We start from the raw sequence: 27519 nt of genomic DNA, 5'->3' as shown, positions 1-27519 counted from the left end.
GCAAAACCCTTGGAAAGAGTTAACCTGTACTTGTTTATAGTTCATCTCCTTCCACTCTCTGGAGTCTATACTAGGCAGGGTTTTGTGCTCACAGTTCTTGTCAAGATCACCAGTGATTACCACAATGTTATATCCAAGGATCATTTTTTAGTCTTTATTTTACTTGACTTTTTAAGTATTTGACACAGTTAAGTTCTTCCCAAAATGATTTCTTCAGTTTGACTTCTGGACACCAGTTTCCTCATATCTCACTGGCCACTCTCAGTCCCCTTTGCTGGTTCTTTTTAATCTCTGCTTGTTAATTTTGGAATGCTGCAAGGTTTCCTCCTGTCTACATTATATTCCAGATGACTGTCAATACCTAACGTATATGCTGTTATTGGCAGGCCAGATTTCTACCTGAACTCCAAACCCGTTGACTGCCTGATCAACACCTTCATTTGGATATTCAGTAGGCATTCAGAACTTTCATATTTCAAAATAGGCCCCTGACTGGCACCCCTCTCCTGCAATCTTTTCTACCTTCAGTTTACCGTATCTCAGTTAATGGCAACTCCATCTTTCTAGTTGCTCAGGATTAAAAAAACAAAAAAACAAAAAACCTTGGGAGTGTTTTTAACTTCTTTCTGTTCTTGCTCCTCACATGATAACCTGTTATCAGTCTGTTAGCAGATGTCTTTGACTCTACTTTAAACATATTTTCTGACTGACCAATTCTACCCCTCCTCATCAATACCTTAGCTTCAGGCCACCATCATCTCTTTTTAAGACTGTGTCAGGCCATTCCTGTATTACTATATAGAAATATCTGGGACTGGGTAATTTATAAGAGGTTTAATTGACTCAGTTCTGCAGGCTGTACAGGAAGCATAGTGTTGGCATCTGGGTCTGGGAAGGCCTCAAGAAGCTTTTACTCATGGCAGAAGGCAAAGGGGGAATGGGCATGTCACATGGTAGAAGTAGAGGGAGGTGAGAGACAGAGAAAGAAGAGAGAGTAGGAGGGAAGGTGCCACACACTTAAACCAGATCTCTTAACTATTGGAAGGACAGTGCCAAGACAGTGGTGCTAAACCATTTATGAGAAGTCTGCCCCCATGATCCAGTCACCTCCTACCAGGCTCCACCTCCACTATTGGGGATTACATTTCAACATAAGATTTGGATGGGGACAAATATCTAAACTGTGTCAGGGTCTTGCTTTGTTGCCCAGGCTGGAGGGCAGTGATGTGATCATGGCTCACTGCAACCTGAACCTCCTGGGCTCAAGTGATTCTCCCACTTCAGTCTCCTGAGTAGCTGGGACCACAAGGCATGTGCCACCATGCCTGCCTGGCCTGTTTATTTCTTTGTTTGTTTGTTTTTGGATAGTGACGGGACCTCTCTCTGTTGGCCCAGGCTGGTCTTGAACTCCTAGGTTCAATCGTTTCTCCTGCTTCAGTCTCCCAAAGTGCTGGTATTACAGGCATGAGCCACCATGCCCAGTCAGCATGAATTTTTAACTTGCTAACTGCCTTATCCTTAGAACCTAGAACAGTGACTGGCACATTGTAGCCATACACATAGTTGTTGAGTGAATAAAATTATATTCTAAATTTCATATTATGAATTTAATTTGTGGGACACACTCATTTTAAGTTTATTACTTGTGTAAAAATGGGGGAAGGTTTAGTCAACTATGTGGGAACTAGAGGTAAAGCAAAAAAATTGTCTTCAACAATTCCTAAGTAATCACCTATAAATTACGTTAAAATATTTAATTTAGAATAATCTTTGTATTGAAGTATAATATGCATTCAGAAAATGTACAGATCATATGTATATAACTTGATGAAATTTTACAAAATGAACACGTAGGAAAACTACCACCCAGGTCAAGAAATAGGATATTACCAGCAACCCAGAAATCTCCCTGTACTCAGTCATATATGTCCCTCAAAAGTAGGCAGTCACCACTTTTCTATCCTCATGGAGCACCCACTCCCTTCACATGTAAATAATTATTTTTAGACTGGGCTCAGTGGCTCATGCCTGTAATCCCAGCACTTTGGGAGGCTGAGGTGGGTGGATCACTTGAGGTCAGGAGTTTGAGACCAGCCTGGCCAACATGGTGAAACCCTGTCTCTACTAAAAATACAAAAATTAGCCGGGCATGGTGGCGGGCACCTGTAATCCCAGCTACTCGGGAGGCTGAGTCAGGAGAATCACTTGAATCCAGGAGGCAGAGGTTGCAGTGAGCTGAGGTCACGCCACCACAGAGCAAGACTCCGCCTCAAAAAAAAAATAATAATAATTTTTTAAAGAGCAGTTGAGATGCTTAGTAAAATTGAAAGGAAGGTATAGAGATACACCTTATCCCCTGCCCCTGCACATGCATACCCTTCCCTATGTCAACATCCCCCATCATTCAGAGTGGTTCAGTTACAGTTGATGAATTTGTTACAGTTGATGAATTTGCTTGATGTATTATCACCCAAAGTCCATACTCTACATTAGGGTTCCCTCTTCGTGTTTATACATTCTGTAAGTTTGAACAAATGCATGCCATGCATCCACCTATATTGCATCATACATAGTATTTTCAGTACTCTAAAATGAAAATACCTCTGTGCTGTGCCTATTCATCCCTCCCTCCCCTTTAATTCCTGGCAACCACTGATCTTTTTTACTGTCTCCATAGTTTTGCCTTTTGCAACGTGTCATATGGTTGGAATCATTGCCAATTGTTATGAATCTTATATAAATGAAAATTTCTTTATATAAATATCATACATGATCCCATTCCCTGTATATAAAGGGAATACATAGGGGGTGCAGGGGGGCTTCTTTTGTTCGAAATGTTTTGAGAGATTCATTTCTGTTGCATGTAGGTTGTTGTTAATGTTCATTGTTTTAACATGTTCCATTGTATGAACAAATACGATTTATTTTTCCATTCCAATACTAGAGGATATGTGAGTTTTTCTAGTTTAGGGTGATTACAAATAACATTGCTGTAAATTTTGTACATGTATTTTGGTGTTAAGTGTATGCATTTCTGTAGGGTGTGTACCTAGGGGAAATTGAGCTATAGGGTATACATAGGTTCACTTTTAGAAGATACAGATGAAAGAGTTTCCAAAGTGGTTGTACTGATCTACACATCTACCATCACTGTGGGAGTTTCAGTTGTTCCACTTCTTTGCCAACAGTCTGTACGGTCTGTTTTAAAATTTCTAGTCATTTCTGTGGGTGGGTAATGATACCTCATTGTGAATTAACTTTTTATTTCCCTGATACTTAACAATGTTGAATACCTTTTCTTACTTTTATGGGTCATTTTGATGGATTATTACTTTCGTTTCTCCTGAGCCTTATAAATAGTGGATTTCTAAGAATAATTAGCCACCATGTAGGACACTAATACAGCACAGTAAAACAAAGTGTTTTCCTGTCATCTATATTGAGATACCAAGGAAGATGTAAACTTAAGTGCCTGGTACTGGAGACTTATTTTTAAGGTATCTGTATTAAGTTGGTATGCAAAGGAGAGTTATTTAGGGCTTACTACATTAATTGATTTTATGGTGAGAATTTGAAAGTATACCCAGATGTGTATGAATGAGTGCAGTGATTAGAAATTGGGTATAACACTTTTTGGGCAATTAATTTATTGTCTTTAGTGAGCACTTTGTGGTCTCATCTGTGTGAACTGACTTAAACTTGTAACATCTCTTTATGTATTATTTGCACATAAAAGGCATAGAAAAGTAGAGGAGAAAGTTCTTCCAGGTAGATTATTACCTATACTAGAAGTTATTTCTTACGGAAGACTTGTTCATTTGGGGAGATTGTATTTTCTGAGAACTTTGAGTGAAGCATTTATTATCTAAAGGGACATATGAACTAATTAATGTAATTAATTCTACTATAAGCATTTATACAGGAGATTACTCTCCAACTAGTCTTGAAGGATAGATAGAGGTTAGTTAGATGAGGAACAAAATAACTAGAAAACAGTCTAGGCAAGAGAAGTAGTGCATGCAAGGTTGTAACATTGGGAGAGGACATGTAATTTCATGCTGTCTTTTTGGGCCATTTGATTGCTTCTCATCTGTATTTGTTTTTGTTTTTGTTTTTGTTTTTGTTTTGCCTTTAGATATTAGGATCAAGGAAGAAGAACCTGATCCTGAAGAGTGGCAGCTCAGTGGTGATTCTACCTTGAATACCAATGACCTAACACACTTAAGAGTACAGGTGGTAGATGAAGAAGGGGACCAACAACATCAAGAAGGAAAAAGACTTCGGAGGGTAGCTTGCACCTGTCCCAACTGTAAAGAAGGTGGTGGAAGGTATGCATACATGAAACACGTATATATTTTTAAGAGTGCTAATATCATTCTGATTTTTGAAATACTGCATGCTATGTCATTTAATTATGAGAAATTATTACATGATCATTTTCGGTGTGTGTGTATGCGTGTGGCAGAAGTTAGAGAACAAAATATATAGAATTGGATTTTCAGTTCTCAGTGTTTTTTAAACTAAAATTACTATAAAAAATGGTGTAGCAGATGCCATTTAACAGGCCCACACTGATCAGAAATTAGCCTGTTGGCAAACCAGCAATGGAATTTGCCTAAATATAGATAAAAAGTTGATTTTTTAGGTTGAGAATAGCAGTTACGTAAAAATTAAGTTCAGAATGGCTGATAAGCATAAGTATTTCCATTTTCAATAGAAGTGAAAAATAAGCCTTAATAGATTGACTTTTTTAAAAATGGGATTGTATTTCAGTTCAGTCTTTTTAAAGGTAAATTTTAAGACAGAATAACATGACTGGAGTAAACTCAAAATGATCAGAAATTATGTTAAATGTGGATGTACTAAGCTTAATAATGAAGAGATTGAGACTCAGATCATATTTAAAAAAAAAAAAAAAACAAGATCCAGACTGATGTTGATTATAAAGAGCACCTCAAATAATTGGCACAGGAATATTGAAGATGAGGGATGGAAAAAGATTTATCAGGCAAGTATTAACAAAAAGAAAACTTGGATAGCAGTGTTAATATATCACACGAGATGGGATTGAGGTGAAAGCCCCAAATAAGACAGAGATGTATTTCTTGTTAATAATATTAAATTTCCACCAAGAAGATTTAATAGTCACGGTCCCTTTTTTGTGCAGCTTTGAAATATAGAGCAAAAACGGATAGAACTCTAAAGCCATACTTAACCAAATCCCTTGTCATGGTGAAAGTTAACATACCTTTCTTAGAAATGCACTGTTTAAGTAGATAAAATGTACTTTTAATACAGTTAACAAACTTGATCTAATAGAGCTTTTCTATCTGCCTTTGAGTTGCACATTGGCCAGCCCTTTCCAGTAATAATAATTGCTAACAACTGGTAACATTGAGAGCTTATCGTATTCCCAGTGGTGTTAGAAGTGAGACATAGAGAGGTTGAATGACTCCTAAGAGCACACACAACAGGGATTTGGACCTAGTTTTACTCCAGAGCCTTAACCGTTAAACTGTACTGCCTCCCAAGTAACTCTCCTTCTACATCTGATCCTTAGGTATTCATGTTTATTGTAATTAGTTTAAAATTTGGTTTTTTGACATATTTTGGTCAATTAAAATTGTGAATTCTAGCTAGGCAGTAACTTTTCTGAAACTCATTTTAGAGAGGCTTTTAAGATAAATTATTCACAAAAGTCAAATCTAATGGAGGCCTGGCCTTTGTTTCACTTATTCTTTATTTTAAAATGAAAATGTTTTAATTAATTTATGTTTATTAAACTAAGACATGCTCATAAAAATGTAGAAATATAGGACATTTAAAAACACCAAAATCCCACCCCACTTCAAGATAAGCTAGTAACATGTTTGTATATGTCCTTCAAGATGTTACATGTATTTTAAAGTAGAATCATCTTATTCTCACTGTTTTATATGTCTGTTCTTGTTTTGAGAGTTTTTGTGACCATATTTTCAAGTCTATATAGTCTGAATCATTTTTATGGCTGTATAGTATTCTGTTGTATTCTATTGTATGGATGTAGAGTGATTTAACATCTTTCGTTGGGAATTTATTGTCATAATCTTACACGTATGTCTTTGCACATTTGTCTGATAATTTTATTTGTATAAGTTGGCAGAAGTGAAATTGCTGGGTTAAAGGAAATTGTCTGCTAGAAAGGCTAGTTTATACTCTAACCACCAGTGTGTGAGAGTATCTCGTTTCCCACACCCTTGCCAACAATGAATTTTACAATTATTTTTAACCTTTGAAAGTCTGACAGATGAAAAATACCTTAATATTGTCTTATTTAGTATATTTTTAAATTACTTGGTGAGGTTGAGCATTTTTGGGGATGTTATTTTGCCATTTTAAAATTTATTTTTTGAATTGTTTCTTTTTTTTTTTTGTAAATCTGTTAATTTATGTAACTGTGTCATGTGCAAATGTTTTTTCCCAGTTTTACATTGCCTTTGTCAGTGGTTTACAGAAGGCATTGTTATTACACAAGTAAAGAAACAGTTCCATCACTTACAGCTTGCAAACATTTTAAGTAGAAAAATTTAAAGTTGATCAGCCTTTCCTTTATTAGATGCCTTGTTACCATGCTATTACAAGTTTTCCATATTCTGAGAATTATAAAAATGTTCATTTACATTTTTTCTAGAACTTTTGTGACTTCATTCTTTAATCGCTCACTTATTCTAAGCAATAAAAATTGAGATTCCTAAGAAACTATATTGTTTCTTAGAGCTTGTTTGAACAAAATTTAAGCAGTATATGTGTGATAGACACACTTGTGTAGATGACAATTGTACTTAATTGGTAGAAGCATAACATCGGTAGTAAATCCAAACTATTCTAAAGTATTCTGCAAGGTGATACAGATAGTAGTTAAAAAAATTTTTTTAGAATATTTGTCTTTTTTTGCAACCATTATTTTTTTAAAGAATATGGGCAAGATGGCATTTTTAGAGAACTAATTTTATTCATCTTTAGAGAAGTAAATTTTATTTGTTTACCTTTTAAAGTAAGGTGTAAAATATAAAATATTTAAAAATTGTAATTATGTAGCAAATATTTATTGAGCAGAACCAGCTTTCAGAGACTGTTTAAACTAGTGAGAGAGAACCTAGTGAGAGACAAATAATTGTAAGTAAAATACATTCTAGAGGCGTGATTGTTATATAGGTTTTGTATGGATTAAACATCAGTCCATATTTTTAAAATTGTGCACAATCTGTTTTCTTTGTCAGCATTTCAGTTTATGTCCTGTTTTTCCCACCCTGAGCAGAAGAGAGTATATACTTAACTTTTCTTAACCCCTCTACCCACAGTTTAGCTTCCACTCTATCTTAGCATTATTAAATTACTGGGAACAAGTTTAGACACTCAAGAATAAAAATGTAAAATTATTAGTTTTTCCTATATTATAGGCATTAGTGGTGTGGATATTAATCAAGAAGAAAACTTTAAATCTTTTCTTACCTGAACTTTGTTGAGAAATTCACTTCAGTTCTCTCCCTTCAAGCCTTCATATGACATGCCGTAAATCCACATCTACCATATCTATATCTTACCTTGAATGAAATTTTCTTTTTAAATAGAATTTGGGGCCTGGATGTTGAGCTTTTTCCTTAAATATGTATGCAACCCAACCCCTATGTTTTTTCTTTCTTAGATGCCTATCCCATTTTCAAATAATATTTCTTATTTCCTAATAATTCAGTTAAAAATACCTTCCCTAGCTTCTTGCTTCTTTGAGAACCCAGATTTGTTGCTGTTAATTTGTTAGTCCTGTGCTTTGTTAGTGTTCCCATGCTAAATTTTGCTAAGTTTGTGAAATGCACTCTTGAGTTTGTAAAAGCGCGTTGATTGACCTGAGTGGTAGGCTTAGAGGAGAGGCATGAAATAATGAGTACACGAGTGAACTGAATTGGGTTCTCTGTGAAATTGCTATGGTGAACACGATATGTAAAATTGGTTTGTACACCAATAGCCACAAACATTGCTGTTTTTCTTAGGGATTTTTAAATAATAAAATAAATTTAAAAATCTAAATTAAATGGAATCAATATTGGCTTTGGTTAATAAGACTTTGGCATTGCAAGGGAGCCAGAAAAACCTGTTTCACTCAACTCAGCTCTTTGAAGAGAGTTGTAGAAATTGGGGGTGGACTGGAGCAGAAACTAGAATTGTGTTAGATTATGACATCCTTGCCCTTGAGACAACAGCATGACTCCTCCTTGTCTTTACTTATGCTATTCCTCTGCCTGGAATGCCTTCCCTCCTTTCTATCTAAATCCTACCCACCTCCTCCACGAAGCCTTCTCTAACTACTGGAGCCCACATTGATGTCTCCCTGTTCAGAACACCTATGGCATCTAACAGCCAGCACTGCACCGTTTAGCACTGTTTGTCCTATGGCAATTTCACATGCTACTGAGTGTGAGTACATTAAAATATAAATGTGGGGAAATATGCATTTTTCCAGTAAATTTGAAAAACGATAGGTGTATTGTATACAGGAGGATTTACAGGCTATAGAAAGTTTTACAGGATATGCCTAAACTGTGAGATTGGGGGAGGAGGGGAGTTGGGGAGGGGGCTAAATGTACTTTTTTAAAAAAACTCAGAAACATTGTAAAGTTTATACAAATTGTTTTGTCCAAAGTGTCATGTTTTTTAAAAACTAATTTATTTTTATTCAGTAACTAGCCTAATTTTTTTTTTATTTTAAAAGGTTGAGAAATAACAATTTCTGTAGTGTTTAATACTATTCAAATGATCAATTCTGGGATCAAAAAAGTTTTCTTCTTGCTTAGGCTAAGATACCTGTGTTCACTCATCTAATCTCATATCTTCTAAACCCTGCTCTTGGTTATCAAATACTGAAATGTAATAAATGTCAAATTTTGTGATGTGGAGAAAACTGTATTTTATTATATCTCTTGTGTCTAATTTTGGGTATCTTTTACATGGTTAATATGAAGGGAATTTTAAATGTAAAGATAATTTTGATTTGTATTTATCTCATCTAATGCTAAGGGAGTTCAGACCATTGCTTTAGATTTAAAAAAAAGCTTTCTGCAAGTCAGTGTATATTCAGAGTGTGGCCACACAAATATGAATAAATATTCTTAAATCATATTAAAGTCTGCTAAAGCTGCCTATATCTTTTAATTGTGCCTGTGATCAGTTACGCATTCATTCTTTGGTTTAAATATATTTTTGATTATCTGACACCATGACTTTTGAATACAGACCACATTTAGTTTCCTTTATAATTAATTGGATCAGGCTTATTCGTAGAATTTGTGAATGGTTCTGATAGAAGAATAGCTTTATTGTACATTCTTTACATATGAAATGTCCTTTTAATTACACAATTCTTGAGCATATTTACGTTTGGACAACAATCACATTAATTCTGGATTAAGGTTAATATGTAAAATGTATATGCTTGAAATTTTCATTTAAACTGATTTTAAATGGTTTTGGTTTCTGATTGACTTTGTAATGATAATGTCTTCTATTTAAAATTCAACATGGGGATATATGATATAAATGGTAATGTCCATTTGAATATTTTCATGTAAGTATATATTATTCTGTGTGTGTTTTTTAGAGGTACCAATCTTGGGAAAAAGAAGCAACACATTTGTCATATACCAGGATGTGGTAAAGTCTATGGGAAGACCTCACATCTGAGAGCTCATCTGCGTTGGCATTCTGGAGAACGCCCTTTTGTTTGTAACTGGATGTACTGTGGTAAAAGATTTACTCGAAGTGATGAATTACAGAGGCACAGAAGAACACATACAGGTTACTAATATTTACTTTTAACAGACAAAAATGAATTATAGGGCTACGTAACTGCCTTGACTTCTTTTTTATTAGCATTCCTTACTGAACTGTATCTTTAAAATACAATGAATTACATCCAATTTTTACCTTTAGTAACACCATCTTAATAACACAAATTCCAAAGAACAAGTCAGTATGGTTTATCTTCTAAAATAAAGTTATATTTAAGTAGACTTTGGGTAGCTTTTATTGACATTATTGAATGCTTTAAACCACATTTATGCTATTTTTATTCTGTTAACATTTTTAATTAGTTGTCAGCTTTTACTCTTGATCTATCCTATTTTTTTTCTTTCCCCTTAACACTGTAACAAAAAATACTCCTGTTTCTTCTGACATATTTGGCCATTTCACCTTTTCTTTTGTTTTTAGTATCTCTGAGGTGTAAGGGAAAGGTATTTCACTGAGGAATAACCAAGGCAATGTTGATGTGAAGACTTTCTCTCATTATATTATTTTTACATAGTGTTGTGTGGTTGTTAAATGAAATGGACCTGTGACTGATCTACACTGAAACCTAACAGTATTAACTTAGAGATAGTTTTTTCCTACTACCATGTAAATGATTAAAGTGTTCATCAGTCTATGCTCAACACTGGAGAATTGAAAAATACGTATTTACAGTCCCTAGAGAGCTTGGAAGAAGCATGGTGAAATGGAGAACAACATGGATTTTGAAGTCATCTGGATTCCAATCCAAGTTCCCTATTAGGTTAAGCGAATAAACTATCTCTGACATTGCTTCACATCTCCTACTTTGGCCTTCAGTATTGTATAAAATTACCTATGAGGTCTGTAGTAGTACACAGATGCTCTAATTGTTTTAGTTCCTGTCTCTCATTGGGTAGGTAGACAGATGAGATTAACCTACATGAAACTGCAACAGACAATTAAGAAAGTAGATAAGGCTGCTGGTCATGCTGGCCCATGCCTGTAATCCCGGCAGTTCGGGAGGCCAAGGAAGGCAGATTGCTTGAGCCTCAGGAGTTTGAGACCAGCCTGGGCAACATGGTGAAACCGTGACTCTCCTAAAAAAGACAAAAAATAGCCGGGTGTGATGGTGTGTGCCTGTAGTCCCAGCTGCTCAGGAGGCTGAGGTGGGAGGATTGCTTGAGCCCAGGGGGCGGCTGGCAGTTGCAGTGAGCCAAGGTCATGCCACTGTACTGCAGCCTGGGTGACAAAGTGAGATCCTGTCTCAAAAAAAAAAAGGTAGATAAAAGATTTTGCGTTGCAGTCTGCCGTTGAAAAGGCTCAGAAACAGATAATTATTGCTTGGGATAGTAAAGTATGGGATAATAGGGCCTTACGATGGCCCTGTAACAGAATTTTCCTCAGTACGATTTTATCAGCAGGTTGTAAAAAGGAATAATGTAAAAGGGAGAGAAAGGTCAATGATAAGTAAGTGTAGGAAATAGTGGGCTAAAGAGGGTACAAGTACCTTCAAGGCAGTACCTCGTAGGACCTTTAAATTAAATGCTAGATGGACAGCTTGCATCTATAAGTTAGTGATGTAATGTGTGTAGCATTTCCTAACCTTGTTGATCATTGTGCCGTTTGCCATGGAGTACCTCTCAGGACTAATGTTACAAGAGAAACTGGGAAATACTTCAGTAGAAAAATGGTGGTATGTTAATAGAAGAAGTGAGAGACCTTTTTTTTTTTTTTGTAGCGGTGAATGAGGATGAGATTTTACATAATATTTCTGTTAAGTAGGATTGAAGCACATTTTAAAGGTCCTTGTAAATTAGGCAGTGGAGCATCTAAACTGTTACATCATCTGCAAGTTACCCTTGCATTTCCATATCACTTAATATAATCTTGAAGTTTTCTGATGTAAAGAAATTTGGTCTTTAAGGAAGATATGTCTGGAGAGAGAGAGACTAGGATGTGACTGCAGTATAGTTCAAGCGTGAGGTCTGATAAAGACCTATGTAGAGTAGAGGTGCTAGAACAAAGGATACAGACAGGCTAAGACATTTTTGAAGAAAGGAATTAAAATATTTACTAGATTTATTGATTGATTTTTATTGATTTCTCTCTGAATTCCTTTTAGGTTGGCTTTTTGTCTTTTGGTAATCCTCTTGCAGAGTCGGTCTTTAACATAATAGAAGTTCAGTCTGTCTTTTGTATTTAAACTTACTTTATTCATGCTGGGAAATAAATTTAGGCATCAGGGTTTTAACAACTTCAACATCTTGACATATTAGGCTTGTTCTTGATTGTTGTAGCTGAAATCAAGTCAGCTAGCCAGATTCATTTTTCTAAGGATTACTCATTCTTTTTGGATCTCAAGCTTGTGATGTCATTTCTTTAATCTAGAAGTACCCTGTTGCTTTAATTCATATTTAAGAGTTGAAGGTTTAGTATCATGAACACGGCATGTTAGTATTTTATAGTGTGAAAGAATATACTTTTATTTAGACTTTAAAATGTGTTATAGATGCTAATTTTTTAGCTGGCATCTTAACACAGGTATTTCAAACAAACTCTTAGCGTAGTTGAGATACTAAAGTCTTATTTGAATATCCATCTATTATATAATACATGTTTGAAGATTGCTGTTCATCAGAAAGTAAAGATGAAAGATTTATTTTAAGGAGAAATATTCTGTAAGAGAAATCTGGCAGGGGTAGCTCATAAAATGAATACAATTTTAATAGACCCCTGCTCCCATCCTCACCTGTCAGCGTTGACTTACTTTCTGTTTTGGGGGAGATGATTGAGCTATTAAAGTTGAATTTTTAAAACCAAGTAACTTAATTTTTTTCTTAACAGGTGAGAAGAAATTTGTTTGTCCAGAATGTTCAAAACGCTTTATGAGAAGTGACCACCTTGCCAAACATATTAAAACACACCAGAATAAAAAAGGTATTCACTCTAGCAGTACAGTGCTGGCATCTGTGGAAGCTGCGCGAGATGATACTTTGATTACTGCAGGAGGAACAACGCTTATCCTTGCAAATATTCAACAAGGTTCTGTTTCAGGGATAGGAACTGTTAATACTTCCGCCACCAGCAATCAAGATATCCTTACCAACACTGAAATACCTTTACAGCTTGTCACAGTTTCTGGAAATGAGACAATGGAGTAAATATTACACAAATACTTATTCATTGTGGTTATTTTTATACAGTAGTGAGAAGAATATTGTTCCTAAGTTCTTAGATATCTTTTTATTGATGTGCAAAAATTTTTGGATTGACAGTAACTTGGTTATACATGACACTGAAATGCCTTACTTTGTATGATATTCCATAGTATATTAAAAATGGTAAAATTGCATGGGTTTTGTAGGTACTTTTGGAATCTAGAAGAAATGAAATTTTACCAAGTTATATAAAGAGAAAATTGAATTTAACAATGCGAATGGTAGTCTAACCAAATGCATCAATCCTGTGTGGTTTAGTGTAAAAATGAGAACATGTTGGTATTTATCTATTGTAAGATAAAAAAGCTGGTGGGTGAAAGAAATCATGTTATGATAAAAAATTTTGTAATTTTCTTGATGACTGGAATTTTTATTATGCATAACTGACAAATCAAGTTTCCAAGCAAATGTTACATAGTGTAGGCTTTACTTAGCTTATCAATTTGTCATTTTGAAGCTAATTATTTTAATTAGGTTAACTATGTACAATATTTTAAGCATTACTCTTGTAAGATTTTGAAAACTACATTTTAACATGGAACTCTAGGGATAGTCACCTTTTAAATCCTGTTGAAAAGCCATGTTTAAGATTTAATTTGCCAAAATAATGTCTTGTTAATATTCTTTCAATAACGAAGTTGGGCAATATAACCAATGTTTAAAAGAGTTTAAAATGTATAAGTTGAGGCATTTGGGTGGTAAGAGGATGTTATAGTGAATTATCCCTTTTCTTGACTATTGGAGGACCAAAAAAATAAGGTGTATTGCGTCTTAGCAGTGATTTTTATCCAATCTTGTTTCCAAAAACCATGTCTCCCAGGGCCTTAAAAGCCATCATGTAAATTACCAGTAAAGTATAACATATGCAAACATAACAAAATCACTTCCATAGTGACGATACTCCAACCATATGGATATTAGTCATAGAAGAACTAGAGGTTTTATGATATTTTTTTAAGTCTTTTTTTTTTGTCTAGGTAGTCAGTCTGCACTTAAATATCAATCATTTTCCTTTTTTGCTTCTTCCCTTAAAATTTATATGTATCCAGTACATTTAATTGAGAAACGTATGTTTTTTATTATGCTGTATTTTCTTTTTATTTTTTAATTATTGTTTATATTTTCAATTTAAAAATGTACAAAATAAAGTTACATTGCTGGTCTTGTAAGAGCTATACAGTTTTCCTAAATGTATACCTGTAACTGCAGCAGTTCACCTATTTCAAAAATTTGGAATTCTGTTCATTTGTTATTCTTAAGACCACCTCAAATTTAAAGGCTACCTTATTGTACGTTTCAAGTGTATTATAACAGTGTGGTAGTTAATAAAACACTATTTTTTTTTTCTTTTGAGTTTGTTGTATTCCTATGCATTAAAAATATTGCAGTGGTATGGGGTAAGAATTGGTGGTTTATTTTTCTTCAACTTGGCTTTTTATTTTTAGATTCTTGATTTTAGACACTGAATTGTAAACAGGCATATTTATTTGAAGAAGAGATACATGGAGTCACTGGTCATTTACTAATTTTTTACCTAGAGTAAATAAGAATGAGCTTAATAAATACAATTTTTGAAAAAAAGTCTTAGCCCTTAGCCCACATTGATTCATATCAGTTTTATCAGTACCATTTTGCTGATAAAATTTTTGTTTTCCGTTTTAAAGCAATGCAGAATATTTTGATTTATCAAAAACCTGAATTTACATTAAGGCTCCTGAAAATAAGACAAGCGTTGGTAACCATGGCAGGAGTTAATTGAAAAAGTTGCCTTTTGAATTTGCATGTGTTCCATCATCATAAAGGCAGAGTAGGAAGAAAGAGTATTAATGTGATTGTGTATTATAGATATTTTAAAGTAAAAATCAAATTTGTTAACACATGTATACAGTGGGGGTAAAGATGTCCATTTTCTGTTTTCCAGGCCCAGTCTAACTCTGTCTGTAATACCTGATTGCATTGGAGAACTCTAGACACGCATAAACATGGACAGTTTTTCTAAATGTGAGACTTAAGCTTGTGATGTAAAATAGGAAGTTCTATTTGGAATAATATAAATGAACCACTAGAATTTACAATTATTTTGAGATTACAGGGATTAGATTTTGAATCTTTAAACTCCTTTAGGTAATTTTTAGAATTTTTAAATTAAGATTAATGTGAAGAGAATTAAGTGAGCAGCAGGTGGTTGGTTCACTTGAGCAAACTGCCCATTAAGTCAGATTAAACCATTTGAGTGATAGTAGAGATGTTTTAAGTAATACTGAATTTTTACAATAAGTTTATGGTGTACTTTGAATTGATAGGTGTCCATGCATATTTTATGAATTCATAGAGAATGAATGCAATGAAGAAAATAAGTAGTCTTGAAAATTATTTAAATAAAGTTTTAGATTTTTTTAGTGCCCACTAGGGATATATGAGTGAACTTTGGAACTTTTACCAGTTATGTAACCTCAGTGTAGATAATTTTAAATATTTCTATTTTTATATTTTAAAATGTTGAATATACTCTGGAAACAACATTTGAAGATTTGCTTTGATGTCAACTTTTTCTGGTTATAAAATCTATTAGTGTTGTGTATGATCATAATATTTCTCAGGGTAGGTATACTCTAATAGGTGTTTTGTCAATTGCTTTATTTTTGTAAAGGCTAGTGTTAGTGCATATTGAATATATTTATGTACAAATAATTCCTGTTGTAACATTTAGTGGACTCGATTATCTGTATACCTCAAATTTTAATTTAAGAAAATATCACTTAAAGAGCATCTCATTTTCTGTAGATTGAGGCTTAATTACTGAAAAGTGACTCAACCAAAAAGCACATAACCTTTTAAAGGAGCTACACCTACCGCAGAAAGATGCCCTGTAAATAACTTTGGTCTTTCAAAATAGTGGCAATGCTTAAGATACTTAAAAATACACGTACATATAAGCTGAAAGCATGTCAAGCGTATTTCATAGAAAATAATTCTCAAACAGTATTGTTCATCAGAAATTGCTGGGGAGCATTTTAGAGATTCCATAGGCCTGGTAGCCGCCTCAGCTTACTAAATCAACATGTCTGGGGATGGAGTGTGTATGTGTTTTGAAACAGCTGCTCAAGCGGTTCTTTTAAACACTCCTGCGTTAACAATCACTTAAAATAGAGCAAGCATCCCCTTAGGCTCTTAATTGTAGTTTAAATTCCAGTACTGCCTACTCGAGATCCAAAAGTTTTGTTTTATGAAAAATTTGTATTGTGTTCAATATTGTTTGAAATTTGGAGTTGCATAAATGATTATGGAATAACATTTGGTTTTAAAATATATAAACTGACTTTATGCTACCTGTTACACAATTTGGTTTTCAGTTTTAATTATATGAAGCTGGTAACAATCGTTTTCGTTGTAAAAGAATTAATTTTCACTAAACAGTATGTTTAAAACTTACTGTCATGAATGAGTACTAAGTCTTTTGTTGTCTGACAATAAGCACAAAACAAATTAATATCTTTGGTACAAAATTTGATATTTTTGTGAAATCACCTCATAATTTTATTTAGTGTTGAAGAAACAACATTGGCCCCTTGCCTTGTTCAGACAGATTTGCATATAATGTAAATATATGTATTAGTGGCAGAAACAAAGTACTGTAGAAACCTAGAAGAGAATTCTGCATGAAGTCTGGGAAACTCAGCAGCAGAAATGGCGTTTGCAAAGGTACAGTGTGGTATGTTGGGTGATGGGGGGGGCTTTGTGAGGGACAGAGTGGAAAAATTTTTAAGGGGCTGCCAAATTGCAAAACAGAAGAATTTTTTTGTCAGTGATTCCTAGTCTTTTTGGGATCCTACACCTTCTCCCCAGGAAAATTCATTCTAGTCCAGGGTTTACTGTTTGTTTTTTTCCTGTATTTGACAGGGTCTGTATCACGCAGGCGGGAGTGCAGTGGTGCAGTCGTGGCTTACTGCAGACTCCACTTGCTGGTCTCAAGCAATCCTCCCCACTTGGGCCTCTTAAGTAGCTTGGACCACAGGTGCACACCACCATGCTCAGTTAATTTTGATTTTGTAGAGATAGGGTCTCACTATATTGCCTAGGCTGGTCTTGAATTCCTGGGCTCAAGTGATCCACCCCTGCCTCCCAAAATGTTGGGATTACAGGCGTGAGCCACCACGCCCGGCCAAATCCGGAGTCTAAAGGGTATACTTTTTTTTTTTTTTTTTTCCCTGTTGCTTTTATTTGATGTTATAAAGTCTTCATGATATGAATATGTTTTTAAAAACTTCTGTAAAAGCTGTCATGTATATTGTCATGTAACATGATTCATGCCACTTCATTGTGTTAAATACGTTTAAGATAATAGTTTTTGATGTTAAGAATGATATCCTGAGAAGGCCTATCTCCTTCAGCCCTTCTCACCATTTTTCACCTTTTAACTCTTGCTTCTAAATCTATGCTAAGCTACATACTAGATGTGTGATATTGATAGTTTTCTTACCTTCTTAAAACCTCATTTTCATCATCCATGAAGAGGCTAACAATAGTACTCCCTCTTCATAGGATTGTTGTATTAAAATATAAGCATTTAGCATAGTGCCTGACTTGTAGAGATTCAAATGGTAACCTCCTTCCAATGCCTTCCTCCCCCCTTAACTCTAGAGATTCCATTTTTCTGTAGTGAAGTGTTTTAGAATTTTCATTGTTTGACTATGGTTCATACATTGATTTCTCCAAAATGAGAGGAAGTCTTGTTTCTAATGCAAAAATGTGAAAAGAACAGTTGGAACCTAAATTGATAGTGGATGAAGTGTCTGAAGTGACTGCCATATTAGAAAAGGATGGAATAAGAAGACTGAAGCACATAAATGTATTTTCTTGAGGAACTTACACCCCTATGTAAGATTCTATCCAATTTGAACATTTCTAAAAACTAGCTGAAGAATCTTCAGGTTCATTTCGACTGAAAGATAAAATCTAGCATTGAAGTGGTTTTTATGGTTGAGAAAGGCCATCAGAGAAATGCAGTTATTTCTCCCCTCCATCCTTCTCCCACAAAAAAAGTCTAAGCCTCCGATTAATAACAGGGAAATACAGTAAGTATTGACTTAGTGACCTTCTAGGATACCTGCCCAACTTACATCCCTTTTCTGAGCAATACTTTCTGCCACCTTCTGTGAGGAGCTGTTCAGAAATCAGACAAGGAGTGGGCATCTGGTCAAAGTTGAGCCAATTAGATGATTTCTCCTGAGAATTTGGAATTGGAAAACTGATGTCTTGGGAGGTCACATCTGGAACATATATGGGAGGCAGAGAAAGCAAAGATGACATTCAACCCCAGAAGAAAAAGAAAATGGCTTTCTTGATTCCTGATAACTTGGCAGTGTTTGTTGCAGTGTCTTGCATTGCACTGTCTGCATTTCATCCTCCTGGGGTTCCATAAGACAGCCTTAAAACCTTATAGAGAGACTTCCCAACTTAGTTTTTTCTTAAGTCAGAAGGCTGTTACTTGCTACCAAATAATGCCAACTAAGACAACTGAGATACAGTATATTCTCTCATAAAACACCATAGAGTTGATGACTTGATCCTATAGAAAAGGGTCCCCAACCTCTGGGCCACAGATGGTACTGGTCCCTGGTCCGTGAGGAACCAGGCCATACAGCAGGAGGTAAGCAAGCATTCCTGCCTGAGCTCTGCCTCCTGTCAGATCAGCCGCAACATCAGATTCTCGTAGGAGCGCGAACCCCGTTGTGAACCCCGCATGCGAGGGATCTAGGTAGTGCCCTCCTTAAGAGAATCTAATGTCTGATGATCTGAGGTAGAGCAGTTTCATCCTACAACTGTCCCCACCCCCCTGTCGCCCATCCATGAAAAAAATTGTCTTCCTCAAAACTAGTCCCTGGTGCCAAAAATGTTGGGGACCGCCGTCCTAGGAAATACCAGCAAAAAGTCACGTTTATTGCCTGCCAAGTGAGTCAGGTTTAGACGGGGCAGAACTTAGTATATAGCTTGGGTGAATCAGAAAGGGTGGGCCTTGAAAGACTGGTAGAACGTGTCCAAGAAAACTGATTAAAAGGCTTAGAAGTCCCTCTACAGTTTCAGGACACCCTCTTAACAGATGGCTGTATCTTTGTCTGTGGTTGGTCTTGTGGAATATTGACTCTTTGCCAGCATTAGCCTAAGTTTCTATCTCGCATCACATCACGTATATTTTCATTGTGTATTTGGACTCAGAATAGGTTTGAGCCTTACTTTTAATTATGTATACCCAATTACTTAGTCCTCCTCACACCCTGATCCTTTAAAAATTCTTAAGTTGCGTTAATTGCATTTTTCTCAATTCTACTCCTAGTAACTCTGTGGTTTTTTCATCTTTATTCATTTAGTAAAGTTGAAACCTTTCATAGCATAATATAGTGATTAAGTGCATAGGTTTGGGACTTAGACACACATGGGCTTGCTTGTCTCCCAGTTCTGCTGCTTAACACCTATGTGACCTTTCACTCTTTACCTTTCCACTCTTAGCCTGTTCTCTAAGTGTAAAATGAGAATGATGCTAGCTAGCATCATCTTCATAGAGTGATTATGGAGATAAATAAGTTAACGCGTGTAAACCACTTTCCATAATGCCTGGCACGTATTATATTATGTATTAGTAAATGCACTGAAAGAACTAGTATTCTTCCTACACTTGAAAATAGTTGTCTTCAACTATTTTTGTATTAATTAGTTAATTCACCTTGTTGTCACCTTGATCCACCTAGTTGTCAGCCAACATTTATTAACAAAACTGCTAGTATTCATATTTTTATTATGAAACATTTCAAGAATACAGAAAAATGCAGCAAACAATGTAACAAATACCTAAGTATCTATCACCCAACTTTTATAATCGTATTTTTACCTATATATTTTTTTCTTTTAAAAAGGAATGATTATAGTTGTACTTGAAATCTGTATAGCCCTGTCTCATTTCATTTATCTCCCTTTACCCACATAAGTAATTGCAGCTCTGAATTTGATGTTTATCAGAATGATACCATGAATGGTTTTATATCCTTATTATATGTATGCATACCTAGGACTGTTTTTCTGATTTTGAAATTTTATATACATGGTATCATGCTGTACAAAACCTTCTGGGACTTGTTTTACCACTCATGTTTTTGAGATGTATCCACACTAACATGTTTCTCTAAATCATTCATTTAAATGCTGTAGTTCATTGAATAAGTTTATCACAGTGTATCCGTTTTCTTTTTTTTTATTATTATACTTTAGGTTTTAGGGTACATGTGCACAATGTGCAGGTTTGTTACGTATGTATCCATGTGCCATGTTGATTTCCTGCACCCATTAACTCGTCATTTAGCATTAGGTGTATCTCCTAATGCTGTCCCTCCCCCCTCCCCCAACCCCACAACAGTACCCGGAGTGTGATGTTCCCCTTCCTGTGTCCATGAGTTCTCATTGTTCAATTCCCGCCTATGAGTGAGAACATGCGGTGTTTGGTTTTTTGTCCTTGCGATAGTTTACTGAGAATGATGTTTTCCAGTTTCATCCATGTCCCTACAAAGGACATGAACTCATCATTTTTATGGCTGCATAGTATTCCATGGTGTACATGTGCCACATTTTCTTAATCCAGTCTATCGTTGTTGGACATTTGGGTTGGTTCCAACTCTTTGCTATTGTGAATAGTGCCGCAATAAACATACGTGTGCATGTGTCTTTATAGCAGCAAGATTTCTAGTCCTTTGGGTATATACCCAGTAATGGGATGGCTGGGTCAAATGGTATTTCTAGTTCTAGATCCCTGAGGAATCGCCACACTGACTTCCACAATGGTTGAACTAGTTTACAGTCCCACCAACAGTGTAAAAGTGTTCCTATTTCTCCACATCCTCTCCAGCACCTGTTGTTTCCTGACTTTTTAATGATGGCCATTCTAACTGGTGTGAGATGGTATCTCACTGTTGTTTTGATTTGCATTTCTCTGATGGCCAGTGATGATGAGCATTTCCTCATGTGTTTTTTGGCTGCATAAATGTCTTCTTTTGAGAAGTGTCTGTTCATGTCCTTTGCCCACTTTTTGATGGGGTTGTTTGTTTTTTTCTTGTAAATTTGTTTGAGTTCATTGTAGATTCTGGATATTAGCCCTTTGTCAGATGAGTAGGTTGCAAAAATTTTCTCCCATTCTGTAGGTTGCCTGTTCACTCTGATGGTAGTTTCTTTTGCTGTGCAGAAGCTCTTTAGTTTAATTAGATCCCATTTGTCAATTTTGGCTTTTGTTGCCATTGCTTTTGGTGTTTTAGACATGAAGTCCTTGCCCACGCCTATGTCCTGAATGGTATTGCCTAGGTTTTCTTGTAGGATTTTAATGGTTTTAGGTCTAACATTTAAGTTTTTAATCCATCTTGAATTAATTTTTGTATAAGGTGTAAGGAAGGGATCCAGTTTCAGCTTTCTACATATGGCTAGCCAGTTTTCCCAGCACCATTTATTAAATAGGGAATCCTTTCCCCATTTCTTGTTTTTGTCAGGTTTGTCAAAGATCAGATAGTTGTAGATATGCGGCATCATTTCTGAGGGCTCTGTTCTGTTCCATTGATCTATGTCTCTGTTGTACCAGTACCATGCTGTTTTGGTTACTGTAGCCTTGTAGTATAGTTTGAAGTCAGGTAGCATGATGCCTCCAGCTTTGTTCTTTTGGCTTAGGATTGAGCATCTCAGTTATTTCCAATTTTTGACTTATAAACAATGCTGCAATGAAATACTTGACATATTTCCTTGTGTACATGTGAGCATTTCTTGAGATATGTATCTAGAACTTGAATCACTGGCCAACAGGATATTCTTAATCTTCAATTTCACCAGATACTTCCAAATTCATCTCCATAACATGCATACCAAATTATACTCCTACCAGCAGTTTATAGGAGTTCACATTTTTTCCATACCCTCCCAATCCTGCCTTGGCCGATATGTTTTTTCCAATGAATAACAATGAAATTTTGTTTTGGGATTTGACAGAATGATTCTAGATTCATCTGGAAGAAAAACAAGCAAGTATAAGTAAGAAATTTAAAAGGGGCCTGAAAAACTAAGCAATGCATATATTTAAAAATTGGTACCAGTAGGCATAACCAAATATTTGTTAGCTGTAGCAGAAAAAATGCATGTTTTTCTCACTGGTTCCACCTTCTATCTCTCAGTCAAGCCCTGCCCAGATGTGGTACTCCTCATAGTCTCTCACTGTAGGGGTCTTCTCACATAGTAGACCGCTCTCTTGAGTTGAATATTGAAAAGAAGGCTTGGCCGGGGGCAGTGGCTTATGCCTGTGGTCCCAGCACTTTGGGAAGCTGAGTCGGGTGGATTGCTTGAGGTCAGCAGTTCGAGACCAGCCTGACTAACATGGTGAAACCCCGTCTGTATGAAAAGTACAAAATTAGCTGGGGGTTGCGGCACATGCCTGTAATCCCAGCTACGTGGGAGGCTGAGGCACAAGAATCGCTTGAACACAGGAGGCATAGGTTGCAGTGAGCCGAGATTGCACCACTGCACTCCAGCCTGGGCAACAGAGCAAGATTTCAAATCAGAAAAAAAAAAAAAAAAGGAAAGAAAAGAAGGCTTAAGTCCAACTAACTGTTTCCCTGCTGTTCATTTTATCCAAGAGCTGGGGATATAGGCTACTGCACATGATGGGTTGATGGATGTGAAATGATAACTCATGACTTTAATTCTAATTTTTCTATATTCTGGTGAGGTTGAGCATATTTTTACAAGTTCATAATCCATTTTCCTCTGATGGGAGTCGCCTGTTTGAATCCTTTGCCCACTTGCTTTTTGGGGTTATTTGCAATTTTTGCATTGATCTTCAAACATTCTTAATAAATCCCAGGTACATACTATTTTATATATATTTAATATATATTTTAGAGATATATAGGCTGATAGTATCTTTTCTCAGTCTAAGGCTTATCTTTTAATTTTGTTTATGGTGTTTTGTGTGTGTTGTTTTGCAGAAGTTTTATTGTATCTGAATTGTGGCTTTTCTGTCTTTCTGAAGAAATTCTTTACCTACTGTCATAAAAATTTTTCTCTAAACATTTTATGATTTTGCCTTTCCATTTATCTTGTTAATTAACTTTGAAATTACTTTTGTTTATGGCGTCCATTATTTTCCATATGGATAATCAGTTGTCTTAGCAGTTGATTGAATGGTCCAATGTTCCCCTGCTGATTGTAATGCCCTCTCTGTCATTTATTCTAAATTCTTGATATCCGGTAAGGAAGTCTCCTCCGCCCACCCTTCTCTGTATTTCAAAATGGTTTTGACTGTTCTTGACCCCTTGCTCTTTCTGTGAACTTTAGGATTAAATGATTACGTAGAATTTAACAATCAGATTAAGATTTTTTATTAGAATTACATTGAATCTATAGATTAATTTGGGGAAAGAATGTTATCTATCCATGATCATTCTGTATCTCTCCATTAATTCAATTCTTTAACGGTTTTTAAAAATAAATTATTGTCTCTTTGAAAATCCTTACACATCCTTTATTGCACTGATTCCTATGTAGTTTATGTTTTTGTTGTTGCTTTGGAGAATAGGCTTCTTAAAATTGGATGTTTAAATTGATCAATGCTGGAGTATATAAATGCTATTGATATTTGTAAAATGATTTTGTCTGATAATCTTACATAATTCTTTTGCTATTCTAATAGTTTGCCTGTAGATCCTATACGATTTTCTATGGAGACAGTCATATTGTCCTCAAAGAAGGAAATGTTTGTCTCTTCATTTCCAAGTCTTGTGCCTCTACTTTTAATCAACAGCTTAATGTTAAACAGAAGTGGTGGTGCAAGACATCTCTGTCCTGATTCTGACTACTATTTACTTTTCTTTCTCACATGTAACTATAACATTATTCAGTTCTTATAACATGGTAAGATAGGTGGAATAGGCATTATCTCCATTTCTAGTTAAGGCTTAGTGGGCCAGAGTATCACTCAAAAACACACAGCTAGTAGATGTCAGAATATGGACTCCAGATTTCCTGACTTCAAATCCTGTGTGATTATCTCAAGTATCACAGCTGTCTTCATATAACCTAAAACAGGATTGATGGCATTTATTTCTTCAACAAACATTTGAGTGCATGTTATATACCCGATATTCAGGATGAAATCATCATTTCATAATTTCTACCCTGAAGGTTATAGTAAGAGAAGCTGATAACATTCTACTATAATCACCTTCCTGACTTAAAAAAAAAAATCTATCTGGTTTCTCTAGTTTCCTGTGCTTTTTTCATTATAACAACATATTCCCTTTATTTCAATGTTAGGGAAGGGCTACTTTTTTGTTTTTTCTTAAACATGATCCTCTAAGAGCTACAGTATAACTCTGCTAAATATCCACAGATGTGACATCTGGAGCACTGTGCCCCAAGCCTGGGAGAGCCTGCGTGTAGGCCTTGTCTACTTGGCATGGTTAGATTCATGAGGGGACCTAATAAACCTTTTATGACTTTCAAAGAAAGAACATAGGGCCTTACTTGCTCAGGCTGTAGTGTTAAGCTTGAGGCTCACTTGATAAGCCAAATTCAGGGCAGGAAAAAACTAAGAAAAGTTGATGATGGGAATGTATCTTTCTAACCAAAGTGTTCCTCAAATCTACTCCAACATTGGAGACAGTGAGTCAACCCTGAAATGGAGACTAGAAAATATAAGGCAGCAACATATGCACAAAACCAACTTTTTTTTTTTTTTTGAGATGGAGTCTCATTCTGTCACCCAGGCTGGAGCGCAGTGGTTCAATCTCGACTCACTGCAACCTCCACCTCCCGGATTCAAGCAATTCTTTTGCCTCAGCCTCCCCAGTAGCTGGGACTGCAGGCACATGCCACCACACCCAGGTAATTTTTTGTATTTTTAGTAGAGACGGGATTTCACCGTGTTTCGATCTCCTGACCCCATGATCTTCCCACCTCGGCCTCCCAAAGTGCTGGGATTACAGGCGTGAGCCAACGTGCCTGGCCAAAACCAACTTTTTAAAGCAATATTCTGCTCTATAAATCATTATTTGACTGATGACGCACAGCAAAAGTGACAGTAGGTGTGAACACTACCCAGAACCAAGGTCTTGTGTTACCTAGTCTCCTCTGTGCTGGGCTGGTTTCTTTTTCAGTTGGCAAAGGATAAAGGGACAGTTTTTTGAGATATTTCTCATGTCCTAGAATTTAAACTTAGGACACAGAGGGCGAAGGCTTGGAGGAAAGAAGTGAGCCATTAACAGCTATGGCTGTGGAGAAAGAAGGTGTCCTAGAATGTGCGGGAGCATCATGGGGCCGGACTCAGCCCGCAGCGCCAGTGCTGAGCGACCTCTTTTAACACTCTGTACTTAAAGAACCACTGAAGGTGGTATACAGTCTTAACATTATTTGAAGCTGGCTTTTTGGACTCTGACCCAGTGTGATCGCACCTTCTTTGTTCTTGAGGACTTTATCCCACCACAACTGTGAGATCTGGTGGGGAGCAAGCTGCAAACTTAAATTCCTCCCTGGTTTTGCTCTACAAGGGCAGAGAAAACGTCCCTTTGCAAACAGTCATAAAATTAACAGGGTCACGGCATGGGTTCTATCAACTTGCTAGACTGTCAGGCAACCAGCTGCAGAAGGACCTAGGCCTTGCTCGTCATTGACCTCTAAGAATTAGCAGCACCAGGTTGCTAACTCCTTTGCTTTTGGCAGTTACTTCTGCCTTAGTTTCCCTATTGTGCCATGGGCAGGCAGCTAGGTGAGTGAAGTCGGGGTTCGGCTTGTCTCATTGTCACCTACTCCTCACTCACAATCAGGTTCTTGAAAGAGTTGCCCACACCCTTTTCACTTCCTTTTCCCCTACTCTCTTCTCAAATAACTCCCATCTGGTTTCTGTTCCTTCACTTCACTAAAGATGGTCTTGAAAAGGTCAACAGTGACCTCCCTGTCACTAACGCATGTAACATTGAAACATTCACATACTGCCTGACCTCAGTGTTCACATCAGTTGGCTGTTCTCCATTTCTTGAAGTGGATTCTTTCCTGATATCTACCTATGGCCCAGCTGTTTCCTTCTTCCTTTTTCCACTTCTCTCTCTCCTTTGCTAGCTTTTCTTCTTGTACCTGGCACTTAAATGTCGAATTTTCCCCAGGCTTGATCCTGAGCTGATTTCTCAATCTGCACCCTTTTACTGGATAATCTCATTTGTTCTGGGGATTTCCTTTTACTCCAGATGTGGGCAACTCCCAAGTTCTCCATCTTCACTCCACTCCTCAATTGAGTTGCAGGTAAAATATTGAATTACCTATTTGGCCCCTGTTTTGGAACTTTCACAGGTACCTCAAACTTTATGTGTTCAGGATTCAGTTTCTGAATGTCTACCCCTAAACCTGGACCTTCAGTATTTATCTCAATGAATAACATCATATGCTTTTTGATGCTCATGCCAGAAAGGGGAAGGTTAACGTTGATGCCCTCTCCTTCCCATTCCCCATATTGATCTTGTTGACTGTCTAAGTGTCTCAAAGCCATGCATCTCTCTACATCTCCTCTACCAGCATCCGAGCAAGAGCCATCATTTTTTGCTTGGATTACAGCAGTATCCTGGAATCTGGGCTCCTCGTAACCACTCTTCCTGACTCCGACTACTCCACGCTCCAATCAGCAGCCCAGAGTGATCTTTGAAAATGTCAGTCTCCTTAAAACTCTTAATTGGCACTTCACCTAGCATCCCGAGGCTTTGCCATGCCTGGCTGGGCCTCTGCCGGCTTCCTCAGCCTCCGCACACGTGATGCTGTCCCTTACTTGCTGTGCTCTGACCAACTACCCTTTCTCACTCAGATGGCTCAAGTTCCTTCCGCTTGTCTCTGCATCCTGTGCACTTGGTTAGGGCTGCATTATGACTTTCATAGGTCCTAGGCACTTTTGCCTTATAGACCCCTTCATAAATATATTTTTTAAATTATGACTATATTGGTACAAAGATGAATATAATCTAGGTTGGATTCATTTTTTATTGAGATAAATTTACATAAATAAATGAACCACTAGCATTAAAAAATTTTAATTGACAAAAATTTTACATACCTATGATATACAGCATATTTTGAAATATATACTTATACATTGTGTAATGGCTAAATCATGACAATGAACATATGCATTACTTCACATGCTTATTTATTATGTGTCAAGAACACTTAAAATCTACTCTCTTAGAAATTTTCAAGTGTACAATACATTGTTATTAACCATAGTCACCATGCTGTACACTAACCATCTTAAAGCGTACAGTTGAGTGGCATTTCATACACTGACAATATTGTGCAATCACTATCCCTACCTACTTCCAAAACATTATCTCAAAGAAAACCCTGTGCCCATTAAGCAGACATATCCCCATAAGCCCCTCCTCCCAGCCCCTCAGAATCATTAATCTGTCTTCTGTCTCTATGGATTTACTTGTTCTAGATG

General features: G+C 36.2%; 1 protein-coding gene across 1 annotated transcript in view; it reads left to right on the top strand.

The window, feature by feature from the left end:
* The window catches only part of SP3 (Sp3 transcription factor), a 56130-nt gene extending 41758 nt beyond the window's left edge, over nt 1-14372 (top strand). The window contains exons 5-7 of the mRNA XM_030803068.1: nt 4136-4328; nt 9632-9828; nt 12646-14372. Of these exons, the coding sequence (XP_030658928.1) occupies nt 4136-4328; nt 9632-9828; nt 12646-12962 (707 nt within the window). The 3' untranslated portion in view covers nt 12963-14372. The remainder of the gene's footprint in view (nt 1-4135; nt 4329-9631; nt 9829-12645) is intronic.
* Nucleotides 14373-27519: the final 13147 nt, after the last annotated feature.

The sequence above is a fragment of the Nomascus leucogenys genome, chromosome 22a (genome assembly GCF_006542625.1).
Source record: "Nomascus leucogenys isolate Asia chromosome 22a, Asia_NLE_v1, whole genome shotgun sequence".
Taxonomy (NCBI): Eukaryota; Metazoa; Chordata; class Mammalia; order Primates; family Hylobatidae; genus Nomascus; species Nomascus leucogenys.
This window is presented reverse-complemented; position numbering and strand designations above follow the sequence as displayed.